General features: G+C 50.4%; 1 protein-coding gene across 1 annotated transcript in view; it reads left to right on the top strand.

Moving 5' to 3' along the window:
- Positions 1 to 224: 224 nt before the first annotated feature.
- The window catches only part of SHB (SH2 domain containing adaptor protein B), a 135439-nt gene continuing 119529 nt past the window's right edge, over positions 225 to 16134 (top strand). The window contains exon 1 of the mRNA XM_026506193.4: positions 225 to 1523. Coding sequence (XP_026361978.1) covers positions 810 to 1523 — 714 coding nt within the window. The 5' untranslated portion in view covers positions 225 to 809. The remainder of the gene's footprint in view (positions 1524 to 16134) is intronic.

The following is a 16134-nucleotide window of genomic DNA, read 5'->3' as shown; positions in this document are numbered from 1 at the left end:
GGCCGCGGGCGGTGGCGCGTGCTAAGGCGGAGAGTTGCGCCTGCTGAAGACCCAGGCACGAGGAGGGCGGGGCTTAGGCCGCAGTCTGGCGGCCGGGCTTGTGGGGGGGGCGGGGCGGGGCCTGCGGGGGCGGGCTGGGGGCGGGGCGCGCGCGCGAGCCCAGGGAGGGCGGGGCCGCGGCGCGGGGCGGGCTCTGGCGGCCCGGGTGTCACACACGCGGCGGTTCGGGAGGCGGCGGCAGCGGCAGCGGCAGGCGCCGCCGGGACGGGCACGGGCGTGCGGCTCGGGCGGGCGCCGGCTGCCTCCCTCCGTCGCTCTCTCGCTCTCCCTCCCGCTTGCTCGCCGGCTGCGACGCCGAGCTCTCCCCCAGCGCTCTCGGGAAGGAAGGAGGGGGCCAAAGACGCCGACAAGTTCCCGCAGCAGCCGCAGATCCCGGCCCAGGCGGAGGCTGCGGCTCCGACGGGGCAGGAGAGCGCTTCACGGCGGAGCGCACGGCTAGAGCGTCCCAGGCGGGGGGCCTTTCACTCTCCGCGGGGCTTCTGCCCGGGATCCCATGAGACGCGCCCGTGAGGGGCGAGAGATCCGAAGTCCGGGCGGCGACAGGCGGAGGGCGGTGCTGCAGCTGCTGGAAGCCGGGATCGGCCGGCAGGAGGCGGAGGAGAGAACTTGAACTTGGCGTCGGGAGCAGGCGCCCCGGACGCCCCCCGCCGGGGCCGGGGCGCCGAGGGACCTGGGCCGCAGCGCTGCTCCGCGAATGGCCGCGGCGGCGGACCGGGTTCCCGCGCCGCGGCCCTAGGCGGCCTCTCGCCATGGCCAAGTGGCTGAACAAGTACTTCAGCTTGGGCAACAGCAAGACCAAGAGCCCCCCGCAGCCGCCGCGGCCGGACTACCGCGAGCAGCGGCGCCGGGGCGAGCGGCCCTCGCAGCCCCCCCAGGCTGTGCCGCAGGCCCCGGCGGGCGCCTCGGCGTCCTGCGGTCCGGCTGCCGCCTCCTGCTTCTCAACCTCGTCGGGATCGCTGCCCGACGACAGCGGCAGCACGAGCGACCTCATTCGCGCCTACCGCGCACAGAAGGAGCGCGACTTTGAGGACCCATACAACGGGCCCGGTTCGTCGCTGCGCAAACTGCGCGCCATGTGCCGCCTGGACTACTGCGGCGGCGGCGGGGAGCCGGGTGGGGGCCAGCGCGCCTTCTCAGCCTCGTCCGCGTCGGGAGCCGCCGGCTGCTGCTGTGCCTCCTCGGGCGCAGGCGCCGCTGCGTCCTCGTCGTCGTCCTCCGGCTCCCCGCACCTCTACCGCAGCAGCAGCGAGCGGCGGCCAGCCACCCCGGCCGAGGTGCGCTACATCTCCCCGAAGCACCGCCTCATCAAGGTGGAGAGCGCCGCAGGCGGTGCCGGCGACCTCCCGGGGGGTGCCTGCTCTGGCGGCCGCACCTGGAGCCCGACGGCCTGTGGTGGCAAGAAACTGCTCAACAAGTGTGCCGCCTCGGCCGCGGAGGAGAGCGGGGGCGGCAAAAAGGACAAGGTAAGGCACCCCTTGTTCTCACCCCAGGTTCCTGAGCCATTTGCGCACGGGGAAACTGAGGCAACGCTGTGGTTCCTTCATCAGCTTCGGGCTAGGACCCTGGGGTAAGGGCTCCCACGCCACTTCCCAGTTTTGCCCTTTCGCACGCTCTTTCCCCTGGATCTGCTCCTAAAACGTCCCCTCTCTGAGCCCACAACTAGGTGCCTCCTTCGGAAGTAACCTGATGAGAACGTCCTGCCAACCTTGTCCAAGAAAGACCCAACCAGCCCTTCCGTCCCCTAAGACCTAAAGTCTGAGAGTCAGGTGGCACGGATTTGGAGGAGCGTTTTTTCTTCGCTACTCCCTTCCACCATTCTATAGATGGGAAACTGAGGTCCAGAGCTGGGAAGGGACTCATTCTTGGTGGCAAATCCGGACCGGCTGTCTTTAAACGTACATATGTAAATCCCTCTAAAAGCCCTGCCCTGCCCCACCCCTCGCGCCAGGTTTCCAAATCGGAGCGGCCTTTTGTAGTGGAGCTGCACTGGGAACCCCCACGCGTGCTTTTCCGGTTGAAATATGCTGCCTCCAGGAACTTTCCACTTCGACAAGTCAGTTTCTCCCGCCGTGCACACAAGGGGGTCCGCCAATCCATCCGGCTTGAGGGAGACTCACCCCTCCAATCCTCACCTCTTTCTTCCTGATCCCATCCACACCCCATACAGTCCCAGGAATGAGGGGGACGACTTTGTGACAACCCCCCCCCAACATATTAGGCCATTTTGATCCCCCTCTTTGAAGCACACCAATTACAGCCAGACTGGGCCCCTCTCTTCCCCCTTCACACTCCTGTGGCACCCTCCCTTCCCCCATAAAATACTTGTTCTGTCTACTTATGATGGAAGGCAGTGTTTTGATTACATGTGAGGCCAAGCGCCCTGTGATGTCTGTCAGGCCGATGTCCTTCTTCTTCTCCCCACCACCCCCACCATTTCCCAAAGGTAAACTTTTGCCCAGGCGTGGGCTGGGGAAGAGTGATAGAGTCTGAGCTCCTTTTAGGACTGGATGTCCAGACAGGAGGGAGACAGGCTCCTACCTGCCAGCTGGTGCTTGGAAAGGGATGTTTTTGTTTTCCAGGCAAGAGAAGTAAGGGGATGCCTTCCTTTTAATTTTTTTGACTGGCTTTTTTCTCTCTGAGGTCCCAGGTCCCAAGAGTATCCCCTCCCCTCTGGATCTGCTAAAGGCAGGGTGGGCAGTCATTGGAGGATCCCACGTCCCTCTGGAGCCATTTGGGGGCACACCTTGGAAGCATGGACTCCCGGGCTTCCTACAAGAAGCTGGGAGCCAGGTGGCCACCCAGGTGCTGCCTGGAGGGGGAGGTTCTTTGAGAGCCCCCAGTATTGAGGGCTTGTGGTTGATCTGTGAGGGAAATACCAAAGAGGCTCCCTGCTGCCTTATATATGGCTCAGGTTTGGCTAGGTGCTGGCTGGGGAGAATCTGAAGTTCCTGAGTATGGTTGGTTTGAGCAAGGTCCCACCTGTGAAGATGGAGAGATTGCCAGCGAATGTTGCTAGACTCCTGGGCACCCTCTTGTTACTCCACAACCACCTCCGTGGTGGGCAAATCTTTCTCTCCCACTGCTTGTAAAGTCTTTTCTGGCTTTTAAAACTTTAGTAGACATTTTTTTTTCCACATTACAATTAAGACTATTTCAAATACTGAGGGGTAATATGTCTTATAGCTGGAATGTCAAGTGTGTTTAAGAGTTGGCTTTGTTGGGGCACCTGGGTGGCACAGCGGTTGAGCGTCTGCCTTCGGCTCAGGGCGTGATCCCGGTGTTGTGGGATCGAGCCCCACATCAGGCTCTTCCACTATGAGCCTGCTTCTTCCTCTCCCACTCCCCCTGCTTGTGTTCCCTCTCTCGCTGGCTGTCTCTATCTCTGTCGAATAAATAAATAAAATCTTTAAAAAAAAAAAAAAAAGAGTTGGCTTTGTTCACCATGAAGTTTTTTTTTTTTTTTTAAGATTTTATTTTTAAGTAATCTCTACACCCAATGTGGTGCTCAAACCTACAACCCCAAGATCAAGAGTTGCACGCTCCACCAACTTAGACAGCCAGGCGCCCCTCACCATCAAGTATTTTTTTGGGGTCTTTTCTGTGCCCTTCCCTGCTGGGTGCTGGAGCAGTCCCCCATGAATTTTATGGCCTAGTTTGCAATGTGGATGATGAGTGCTGGGATGGGGATGCTGTTACAGGAGGGCTGAACTGGGGGTGGTCAGACAGGGCCATTATTTTGGGGGAGGGGCGGTGACTGTGGTTGGCTGCAGAAAGAAAGCCTGGCACTTGAGGGGATGCAGGTAAAGTGCCTGTGGCTAGCATTGAGAGGTTAGCGTTGCATGGGACCCCAGAGGAACAGCAGGGCCCAGGTTTGGGAGGACCTTATAAGCTAAGCACAGTGAGGGCCAGTGAAGGGATTTAGCTGCTAAGTGATGTGAACAGGTAGAATATTTTTTGTCTCTCTTGGCTGCATTTCAGCTACTGGGTTGTGACTTTGAGCCCTTTGATCTTTTGGGAAATTGTTCTGATCCAGAAACAGGAGTTTCAGCTACCAAATGTTCTTTCTAACGAGAAAGAAAGGAAGGCAGCCACAGAGAGTCACACTGTTCACTGGTTTTCAAACCAGACCTTGGAGGGCTCTTTAAAATTGATTGATCAAGCCTGCTGTAGGTCCAGAGAATGTGCATTTCTAACAAGTTCCTAGGTGATCTTTTGTTGCTGATCCTGGTATCACACTTTTGAGGACCACTAATGTAACAGTGACGTCTCCTTAACCCTCCCCCTGGGTCTTCTGGTTGGAACTGCTTTGGGATGCAGAGAGTCCAGATCCCCTCATCTCTGCCTCTGTGTAGTTCTGTCTCCTCATCTAGGGCCAACACCCACCCCCCATTCCTGGTCAGGCAGTCTGAATGCAGCCTGGTTTTCACATTATTTTCAGCCAGACAGCTTTTGGAAGGCCAGACATACTGTATAGATCCAGTCCTGAACACCTCGGAGCCTTCCTTCTATCAGCCTCACCCATGGATCCAGGAAAACCCACTTCTGGTGCCCCACTCAATCGCAGGCCCAACTTGCTTTTGTCAGTTGTCAGAAATAAGACAAGAACCCATAAGGCTGATGAATGCCTCCCCCACACTCCCCCTGTGTGTGTTTGTTTTTAACATCAGGCCTGAGTTGGGAGTTACTGTGGTATGGAGTAGAAGCTGTTGGTCCACAGATCGTCCTTTCAATGCCTCCAGTGCCACCTCCCCCTATGGTTTATCTTTGGCGGCCCCGCCTCGTGCCTCCCTATGTCACACTTAGACATCATGTCATTCTCCCAGTGAGTTCTGTGGTGCGTGCACACACACACATACACACACCCCCCCCCCCAAACATCCAGTCTTGGGCATTATCCCTTTTAGAGTCATGTGAACGAGGGGGAAGGAATGAAGGCTGCAGAAGACTTGTCAGTCATCTCTGGCCTAAGTCGCTGGAGGAGATTGTCACACACTATCTTCATCATTTGTTTCCCCAGGGTTTTGTCTTGGGGAATTTCGTGAGGTTTCTACCTAGGAGGCAGCTTTGAGCTGGATCTAGAGATGGAAATGGAATTTCAGTGCAGGGGAAGGGGCGATGATAGCCTGCAGCAGCACTTCTGTGTCGGCACTCTGTGTACATGTGTGGGTGTAAGTTTGCACGTATGTATGTGTGTGGGTATATACGTGTGGACGTGTATATACAGAACTTCAGTATGGAGTGTGTTCTTAGAAACCAGAGCTTTCTTGCAGTGGGCCTCCCTTGAGAAATGAGAGATAACATCAGATAGGTGGGGGACTGAGTTTGGACCCCACAGGGAGTCCTTGAAACTGGTGAGCCATGATTGAGCTGCCATATGGGGGGAAGGAGGATAGGATCAGAGTTAGGGGACAATTAGAGTCCAAGTGAGAGACCTTGAGGACCTGAGCTCCTGGGAAGAGAAAATGAAACTTCAGTCAGTAGAAATATCATTCCTTCAGATTGTCTTTATAAAAGTAGAGGATGACAGAAGAAGCCAGTAACTTCCTCGGTCTCCTTTTGTGCAGCCGAACAGGTCTCATCCCGTCACGTTTTCTGCTGAAGTCTTGTTTCTTTTATCATAATTAAGTAAACGTTTCCACCACAAATGAGAAAGTCAAGATGCATGATGACATCAGTTTCCTGAGTTTTAAATACATGCCAATGTGTACCAACGCTTTATATTTTGTCAGCATCCACAGGGTTGAGTTAAATAACATGGTTCCTAAAGAATAATACCATATCTAACCTTTTTTTTTTTTTTTTTTCTTTTTAAAACATTCAGCAAACAGTTTCTGAGCAGCCTGCTAGACAGGGGATATTCAGAGAATAAGTGGTGGCCAGCTTTCCAAGAAGGAAACTTCTTAGTTTGCAGTTGAACACCAGCTTCTCGAGGTCTAGTCTGGGAGACCTAAGGAATGCCAAAACAGAAATGTGTGCAAGGGGCTGGTAAGGCCTCGACTCTGGGAAGTCCAAGAGAGCTTGCAGGAGGAGGCGACATTTGAGCTGACTCTGGAAGGATGAGTGGGAATTTCCTAGGCAGGGAACTGGGGAGGAGGGCTGTCCATGCAGAAGGGATAGAACAGCTTGTGCCAGGGCCTGGTGGCTTAAGAAAGAATGGTTGGAGGCTCAGCAGAGTCGGTGTGATGAGGGCATTACAGATGGAGGTTGGAGTCAAAGAGGCAAGAGAGTGTCTCATGTACCTTGCTGGGGAGTTGTAACTGGTTTTTTGGGCCGTTTCACATGCAATCATTGATGTGTGGCTTAATTGAAGCCCGAGTCAAACATGAGTTGTCAATTTCCATTTGGTTAACGGGCATATTCTCCAGTTCTTAGAAAGTAATTGATGGGAAAGGTAAGAGCCAAAGTTGGTATCTGTGGTTTGGCTTGGAATACTTTCTCCTTTGAATTCCTGTCCCTTGAAAGTTGTGCAAGAGAAATGCTGCCTGTCAAACCCAGTTTTCTCCATTGATTCCCCAGAAGAGAAATATTCTCTAGGCTTCATGTTAACCACTTAATTGGTCATTTAATCCTCACAGTCACCCTAGAGGAGGTTTAGATACTGTATCAGTGAGCTGTTGCTGCATAACAAATCACCCCAAACTCAGTGATTTTAATCTAGGGCTTAGCAAACTTTTTTTAAAGGGCCAGATAGTGAATAATTTTAGGCTTGAAAGCCAGACAGTCTTCATCACAACTGTTCAACTTTGCCCTTGTAACTGGAAAGCAGTCTTAGACAATATATTAATTAAAGGGCATAGCTGTATTTCAATAAAACTTTATTTACAAAAACAGGCAGCTGTCCTATGGTCTGTAGTTTCCAACCCCTGCTTTACATGATAAGCCTTTATTACTGTCCATAAGCCCACACATCAACTAAATAGTTTTTCTGGTCTCAGCTGGGCTCACACATGCATCTGTGGTCCATTCAGGGTGGATGTGCAGCCCTGCTGATCCTTGCTGGGCTCTCTTACATGTTTAGGGGTAGCTGGGTTAAGATGGTCTGGACTGAGACAATTGGATTCTGTTCCATGTGGTTTCTCAGTCTTCAGCAGGCTAGCCTTGTTCATATGATCATGGCAGTGTTCTAAAAGAACAGAAGCCCATAAGGTTTCTTGAGGCTGGAAACTGGCACACTGTCCCTTCTACATTGTTGACCAAAGCTAGGCACAAGGCCAGCCAGGGTTCAAGGACAGAGGAGGAGCTGCAGAGTCACATGGCAAAGGGCAGGGATACAGGCAGGCCATTAATCAAGGCCCTCAGTGCGATCCATCTACCACAGGTAGTATTGTCCTTTATGGATAAAGAAACTGAGGCTTCAAGGTTAATGACTTGCTTAATGTCCCACAGCTACCAAGTGACAGAACCAGGATCACATCTGTGCAATCTGAATTCCAAGTTTATAGGCTTTTTTTTTTTTTTTTAAGATTTTATTTATTTTTTTGACAGAGAGAGAGAGAGAGATAGCCAGTGAGACAGGGAACACAACAAGCAGGGGAAGTGGGAGAGGAAGAAGCAGGCTCCCAGCAGAGGAGCCTGATGTGGGACTCGATCCCAGAATGCGGGGATCGTGCCCTGAGCCGAAGGCAGACGCTTAACGACTGCGCCACCCAGGCACCCCAAGGCTTCTTTTTTAATCAATTTGTTCTACTATTTTTCATGATTTAAATGGAGATAGTAAGGCTCTGATATTTATTGAAATGTGCACTATATGTCTCCTCCCACATGTTCCTCTTCTTGCACCCCTCTGCCCGAATTCCCACCCGTTTCAGTCTGGGCTTTGGTGGTTCCCAGAAGAGGCCCCAGAGCTGGCTTTTCTCTCTCCCTCCCCCATCTGCCTCTGAGTTCCATAAATGAGATGTTAATGCAGCCCTTGAATTATTTTATAGAGAAATTCTGCACACAGAGTTGGCGCTTCTCAAGGGACAGCTGCACAAAACGTGTGTCTTGTAACTGTCACATCTTCTCATTCTAACACCAAGCATTCCCTCCCTCCAAGGATTGGTGAGGCTGCGCATGCTGTTTTAAGAAAAAAAACAAAAAAACTAATGGCACCTTGGACTTATCAACAAGGAACCTAAGTTTCCTTAAAGGAGATGAGGTGACCATCCTTTAATCTGACAATCTCAGAACAGGACTGATTTCCCCCGTCTTAACCCCCAAGACTTGACCTCATCATCTCTCCGCCCCCAAAGCATTTCTGACCCATAAAGTAGGTGTTAAAGGGCAAATCTGAAACAGGTGTGGCTTCCTCTGGTCATTTAGCAAAGCTCAGTTTGCCTATGTCAAGCACTCCCTTGGGCAGTTTATCTTGGAGCTGACTTTTACATCTTGTGCTTGGAGAGCCAAGAGGTAGTGACCTGTGGGAGAAGGGGGAGGTCAGGCTTAGCCCTAGAAAATAAATTGGGATTTATAGCTTTGAAGCAGAGAGCTGGGATGCTGGCTGGCTAATGGCAGCACCTGTCGGCATTCTGAGTGGTGGTGGTGGTTTTCCTGTAGGACGGAGACAGGGTGCCGTGGTCTCTGCCACCCTGACTTTATAACTTCTGTTTGGCCTGTGTTGACTGAGCAATTGCCATACACAGGCCACCGTCAGGAGCTGTGTGGGTACAGGGATGAGCCAGGAGGTCTGTAATGCCCGCCTATAAGGAGCTTATTGGTGAGGACACAGGAAGCAGGTGAGAACACAGATCTGTATGGCAGAATTTATCAATAAACAAAGTGGTGTAGGTGGGCTGAGAGCTATCCTGGCACAGAGGCTGCTCTGGGCAGAACCTTGATTCCACAGAGCCAAAGGAGAAGCAGGGTAAGGAGGAGGAGGGTGGGGGTTTGTTGTTTTGTTTTGTTTTTTTAACAGAGAAGCAGAGAAGTCTTCTTGGAGGAGGAGCCGTTTGAGTAAAGAAAACATCATCATTTCCTTTGAGGGAGCTTTCCACATAGTAATATTAGCCAGTGCTTCCATTACACATACTCAGCCAGGCACAATACATTGTGCTTTATATATGCATTAACTTTTACACCAAATCCTTCGAGGTAGATGCTACTGTCATTCCCATTTTACATATGAGAAAATTGAGGCACAGAGCCGTTAAGTTTGTCTAAGGTCATACCATCAGTAAGTGGCAGAGGTGAAATTGGAAACCGGATCCAGAGCTTTGTTTGTGGCCACTATGCCACCCCGCTCAGGCTGCACAGTCTCCAGTCTCATGCCTGAATTTCCTATGCCTTACTTGTGGCAAGACTTATTACTCTTTATAAGAAATCCCCTCTGTTAGCCTTGTAGGAGCAACTGATCCCTACATTTATGTAAGTATTTCATAACTTAAGGGCATTTTTATATCTACCCGTAGTTAATTTGCTTCTTTGAGTCAGTCTATAAGTAAGGTGCCATAACCCCCATTTTGCAGCTGGAGAAACTGAGGCTCTGGGGAGGAATGGAGCCTGCTCTGCTTCACAGCAGGTAGTGGCTGAGCCAGTGGCCAGGCTGTGGACCTTCTGTTCTGAGCCCAGTGCCCTTTGTGCTGCGGGTGTGGAAGTGGCTTGGCCAAAGCTCCAGTCCACAGGAAGGGTGACAGCCTGATTGATTTCCGGTCCTTTCCATGTTTTGATTCTGAAATATTTTACTGAGACTATTAAGGAGCATCGACAGAGGACCTTGCTTCCACAATGGAATTTTCCTTCTCTTCCTGTTTGGTATTTTCCAGTAATATTTCTATTAATGTTTCACTTTCAGAGGCACTAGCTTCCTGAGAGTTTTTCGCTTTCTCAACTGCTGAGCCAGGAAGAATTGAATTTTCCTCTAAATCATTCAGTTCCTTTCCATTTTCTCCAAGGGGAGCCCTCTCTGGATTTCCCATTATGCTGTAGAGGAAGGATCTTGGAGGTGGGTCCAAGGGATGGAGAGAGAATTAGTCAGGGCCCTGGGGAATGACTCACACCCTGTGTTTTCCAAGCAGAACTTAAGAGTAATGGTCAGAAAGGGGCTTCCCAAGGTCCATGGAAAAGTGACTTGACAGGTGGGTGGAGTGGGGAGAAGTGGATAGCGCTGGCCCACTGCTGGGCCTTCACTTACAGGCTGGACCCCGAGTCCTCAGCTGGGCCATGAGAGCTTATACAAGACCTTTCTCCCCGTTCATTCATTCAACAGACATTACTAAGCACTGCTATGGTGCTAGGTGTTATTCTGTTGAGGTGATGGGGGTGGTACAGCACTGAACAAAAGCAATAAAAATTCGTGCTTCCTAGGGGTACCTGCCTGGCTCATTCGGGAGAGCATGTGACTCTTGATCTTGGGGTTATAAGTTTGTGCTCCCCTGAGTTTGCCCCCTCGTGAGAGGAGTTACGCCAATGTAGTGTGTTGGATAGAGAGTGTGAAGAAAGGTAAAGCAGAATAAAGAGGCTAGGGTGGGCCTGAGTTTGGGGTGTGGTGCTGTTTTAGGTAGGGTCTCAGAGGGCTTTGCTGAGGATGTGATGGCAGGATTCCCATGGCTCCTCGGGAGAAGGGCATTCCACACAGAAGAAGCAGTCAGGGCAAAAGCCCGAAGCCCGAGCAGCCCCAGGTGCTTCAGGGAAATGAGCATGATTGAGCGGAGCTGGTGGGAAGTGGGCCTTGGGGGCTCTCACTTGAAGTCTGGGTGAGATGGTTGAGATGAGAAGTCAGTGGAGGGTTCTGAGCAGAGGAATGACCGGCACTGACTTGGATTTTGAAAGTATCACTCTGACTGCCTAGTGGAGAACAGCCTGGAGCGGGTGAGCGGGGAGACCAGCTGGGGCATGTGTGGCTGCTGGAACAGGGGCTCTAGTTGTGGGTGAGGGGAAGACACCGAGCTCAGGACGTGTCCCGGGTAGAGCTGCAGGATTTACTGGCGGATGTAATGTGAGGTGTGAGGGGGAGGAGATTCAAGGGTGACCCCAAAGTCTTGGCCTGAGCAATAGGGAGGATAACTCGTTATGAGCTGAGATGGGGAGGACAACAGAGGAGTATAGTTCAGCCGATGGGGTTGACCCAGCAGCTCCGTAGTCCTGGGGCTAAGAGCAGGACACACTCTGCCCTCCAGGGCCGCAAGGTTCCTGAGAACCTGAAGGAGGTATGGGGACCTCCATCCCAGTTGGGGAAAACCACCCTATGGGAGGTGGGTTCAGAGGAAGGTGCAGCTGGGGCATCCCAGACAGAAGGCGTCCTGTCCACGGTGGTTGAGAGCAGAAGGGGAGCACTTCTGGGTGCACACAGGTGTGGCCATAGCCCGGGACTCGCCTTGGTGTGACTGCAGGTGATGGAGGGAGGTGGCAGGGGGTTGTGTGTGAAGGGTCTCGCCTGCCACGGGTCTGAAATTGCCCCAGTTCTCCAAATTTAAAAGAGGCCACCTGCTTTGTTGCATGCCTGAACTGGGCACGACGGGAGGGTAAAGATGAGTGCCAAGGTTAAGTCTCCAGGGACAGGGCTGGAGCCTGCCTGCTTTGCTAAGCAGAGCATTCCATTGCTGAGCACTTGTGATTGTTGGGAAAGTTCTCCCTTCCATGAGGCCCAGCAGTATGTGGGCTACAGGGAGGAGACAGACAGAAGTAGGAGAAATGGGACTTTCCTGGTTTCTCCAGGCCATGACTAAATTCTGAAAATGAAAATGACCACAAAGTTCTTTACAGTGAAGCTTTGCTGTTTTTTGAACGTGTGCTCCCAGAAAGCCAGACAGCCCCATAATCCCTCTGGTGCATTCCAAAGCCACACATGTGCTTTGGAGCCTGCGTGGCATTTGTGGAATGGTGCAGCCTCTACCTGCCCTTCTGTGGGGGGCAGTTGTGAGTTAGCTATGTTCTGAGGTAGTTCCTCAGAGCCGCAAACTTGGATTTTTCGATACGTTTCCCTGTTTATATCTGTGAACTTCCCCCCCTCCTTTTTAACAAAACTAAGACAAGTTTGGTATAGAAAATGCAGATAAGAAAAACTAAAATAGAAACCAACTCTAATTCTATACTTCAGAGAAACCATCATTAACATTTCACTGTTTTTCCCTTAGCCTTTTTTCAATGCATATATATACATTTTTCCCACCACAAAAATTAAGTAATATTGCATGTATTTATTTTCTTTTTGTTTAAAGGCATGGGAAGATGTCTCCATTATCTTAAACATTCAACAACAATTTAATGTCTCTGTAGTATACTGTTTGTACATTTAAGCTTTCCATAGTCTTCCCTAATTTAACATTGCTCTGATGAACATCTTTGTAAAACTGAATTCTTAGCGGAAGTCTGTGATGGTTTCCCTGGGACTGAGTCCCAGAAGGAGGATTGTTGGGTAAGAAGAGAAAAATTTTGATACGTGCTTTAAATTGTATCCTAGAAAGACTTCACACATTTACGCCTGTTTCACTCTAATCCAATTTAGTTTTCTTTGCAATTTCTTGGGTTACTGGTGCCTATGTGCTTTGACCATTTGTGTTTCTTTTCTAAAATCGTATACTTGTATCTTCTGTCTATCCTTTCAACTGCAGAATTTGTCCTTTTATTGATTTGTAAGAGCTTTTTGTAGATGAAGGATGGCAGCTCCTTTACCTGCCATTGTGGGTTACAAAATATTTCTTACAGTTGTATGATTTGCATTTCGGTTCTGTGTTTGGTGATTGTTATTGCTTACAATGAATTGTTTCTGTTGTTAAACAGCTCTCAGTGTTCTTCATGATTTCTTGAGTATACTGCTTTAAAAAGTCTTACTTACTCCAATGTTTACCTGTATTTTCTTCTAATACTTTGATTTTTTTTTTTTAACGTTGAAATCTTAATCTGTCTGGAGTTTGATTTCAGGGTACGATGTAGGGTTTTAATTTTTGCTTTTCTGAATGACCGGTCTGTGTCTGGACATCCTCTCCTCGTTTCTTGCTCTGTGATCTGTGTTTCTCCAGGTGCCTGTTTAGGCTTAAATATTTTGACTGTCTCGCCATGACTGCGTTTAGGTCTTATCAGTTATTATGATAATGATGATTTCACCTTGTCTTTATAAAAATGACACCTTCCGTCTGCAGATACCCATGCGCTTATTACACATTCAATTCCTGACACCTGAAGGTAGTAACTGAGTATTAGCGCTTTGTCTTTGGATGCCAAGTGTGATGCCATGGGTGGGATGAGGCCAGGAGAGCTCCAGCTCACCCCTGGTGGAGTCAGCATCCCTGTCCAGGATCAGGGGGCTGGATGTTTGTATGTATTTGGGGCGACCACTTTCTATGTTCTGCCCTGCCTCTGTGACCTTATCTGGGTGTGTCTGCTTCAGCTTTCAAATGGTGACTTACGGAGAAAGGGATGCAACATTCAGTCGTCCGTGCAGCAAACATTTTTCAGATACCTACCATGTTCCAGTGCTGAGCTGAGCCCCGCTGACATTCAGAGATGAGTAAGCCCTGGTGCTCTCCCTCAGAGCCCAGGAGGGATGTTGGAAGGGCCCAGGGCTCTCTCCAATGCAAGACAGAGTTCAAATGTGAGGCTAGAGAGGCAGGTATAATGACCATGAGTGGAAAAGAGAAGCATCAGAGCCCACGCTGGCCGCAAACAGTAGTGGAGCTCGCTGTGGGTAAGAGAGCTCGGACTTGGGGGAAGGCTAAGACTTGAAGGTGTGGCATGTGAGGACCACATTATTTTGGTCACATGCATGTTTTTCACACCCACCAAAATCCGATTCAAGTAATATGAATGCACGGAGTTCTCCCCACACCCCCAACATAGCCCAGGTGTCCTGTGTCTTTAATCAGCAAGAGACCCTTTCTGAACCCGTGCTGCATGTTCCCCCTTTTCTGGCTCAGGCCATGGCAGGATAATCCATCTTGCAGTGTCTGCTGTGAGGTTTGTGACATTAATGAATTGGTGTTAACGGTACAAATTAAGTCCAGGAGTATTCACAGGGAATAAATCAAGAAAAGTGCAGATTTTTGAACACTGAACATTTTTATGGTTCTAAGAGGCTGAGGGTGTCTACCTAATTCACTATACTGTGTGTCATACCACATCACTGAACCCTAGACCAGCCCTCATAATACATTAGAATCGCCTAGGGAGCATTTTTGAAAAATTTCAGTTCCTGGACTAATGACCACAATGGCTCCCTGGGTATCAGTGTTTTGGGAAGGTCCCCAGATATTCTGATAGACAGCCAAGGTTGAGAGCTGCTGTCCTGGACCTTAGTTTGGAGTTTCAGGGGAGCCTGGAGGTCATTCAGTCCAAATCTCTGGCATCCACTCCTGAAAACTTCCACTGATGAGGGGATTAGTCACCTCCCAGGCCACATAGCCACCCAGTCCTTCACACAGCTGGGCTTGCAAGGTTTTTTTTGCTGTTCATCCCAATTTAGCACAGGTTTGTTGAGCACTTGGTATTACGGGACCTCTGCTCTTCTACTGATTTAGTTGGACTCTTTGAGGTCAAGTAGAACCAGTCTAATCTTAGTTCTTCCACATCGTGACCCTCAGATGTGTAAGACCCTCAGATGTGTGATCGTATCTTCAAAGGCAGAGGGAAACTGCGGGTTTTAACAGTTCCCCATAGAGCCAGAATCCCAGCCATGACACCAGCTGCTAAGGGCAAGGACCCTCCAGTATCACAGGTGTGGAGGACACTGATGGATCCCAAGTCTGGGAGATTCCTGGGCAGGAAGTGGCAGGCTAGACCAGGTTCTGAGCAGGTGGGCTGAGGTCAGCACTAGGAGTTAACTGTGCCAATGCATGACCCAATGGGGAGCAAGTTTGGATTCCCAGGTGGATTTGGTGAGGGTCTCAAAACAAATAGAGTAGAGGAGCAGTCAGGAGTAGATTCCAGGGGAGGAGGTAGGATCTTGCCGTCCAGGACCTTAGTCCTAAACAGGCAGGAAGTAGAACAGGAGTTGCCCAGCTGAGAGTAGCATGTAGGGGGCCAGGCATTCTCTGTCCTGGTTCTTTGCCCTTTATGGGGGCTAGCCAGCAAGGCCATGAACCAGAGGTGCCCTGAGCTGTTCATTTAAACACTGTGGAATTCTGATGGTGTCCAACCATGATGGTGTGGAATGAGCACCCGCTTTGGTGTCAGAAGTCTGGATTCAAATCTTGGCCCTGGTGCTTGGAAGCTTAGTAACTTGGGACAAGTGATTAACTTCCAGCCCTGGAATGCTGCATCTGTCCTAATGTGGGTCTAACAGAATAGATGGCATCCTCATCGCTCTCTGCCTTGCAGCTGTATACCACTTTCCATGTATGATCCTCATGGCAGGTCTTTGATGTGGTCCTGTTAGAATCCCTTTTTTTAATGTGAAATATTCTGGGGATGAGGTCCAGGGGCAGTACATAGGGTCATTGTGGGGCTTTAATAAAATCATTTGTTTAAATGGCTGAGCACAATACCTGGCATGTAGGAAGGGCTTTATGAATGTTTTATTATATTCTTTTGACCACAGTCTATCCTGGCCCTCAGCCCAGCCTAGAATTCTGGGCCTCCTATAGTCACAGTCAAGCTAATGGGGCTGCCCTTTCTAGCCTGGAGGGAGTCCTCAAAAAAGTGGCCCTGCCCTTATCTTGATGGTCAGTTTGTGTTGACCCATGATTCCCTGCGGTGGGAGAGTAAAAACTCCCTGGACCATCACCCGGTTGTAAGTGCTTTATATACATTAATTCACTGAACCCCACAGCACTCCCTGAGAGGTAAGTTCTATTAAGAGTCCCATTTTACAAAAGGGGAAACTGAGACAAGCAGGGTTTTATTGTTGTTTGTTTTGTTTTTGGTACATTGTCATAAGTGACACAGCTAGTACGAGCTGCTGATGGGGGGACCCCACGTAGTTATCCTAGCTTCTGTCTACCCCTAACCTCTCTGCTACACAGCTATAGGGAATAGTGACAGAGGTCACTTATCTATCACCTGGTGGTCTCAAAACTGTGATGCCAGACCATTTAAAACCCATAAAGTTGGGGCGCCTGGGTAGCGCAGTCGTTGGGCGTCTGCCTTCGGCTCAGGGCGTGATCCCGGCATTCCGGGATCGAGTCCCACATCGGGCTCCTCTGCTGGGAGCCTGCTTCTTCCTCT

The sequence above is a fragment of the Ursus arctos genome, unplaced genomic scaffold (genome assembly GCF_023065955.2).
Source record: "Ursus arctos isolate Adak ecotype North America unplaced genomic scaffold, UrsArc2.0 scaffold_18, whole genome shotgun sequence".
In the NCBI taxonomy this organism is placed as follows: domain Eukaryota; kingdom Metazoa; phylum Chordata; class Mammalia; order Carnivora; family Ursidae; genus Ursus; species Ursus arctos.
This window is presented reverse-complemented; position numbering and strand designations above follow the sequence as displayed.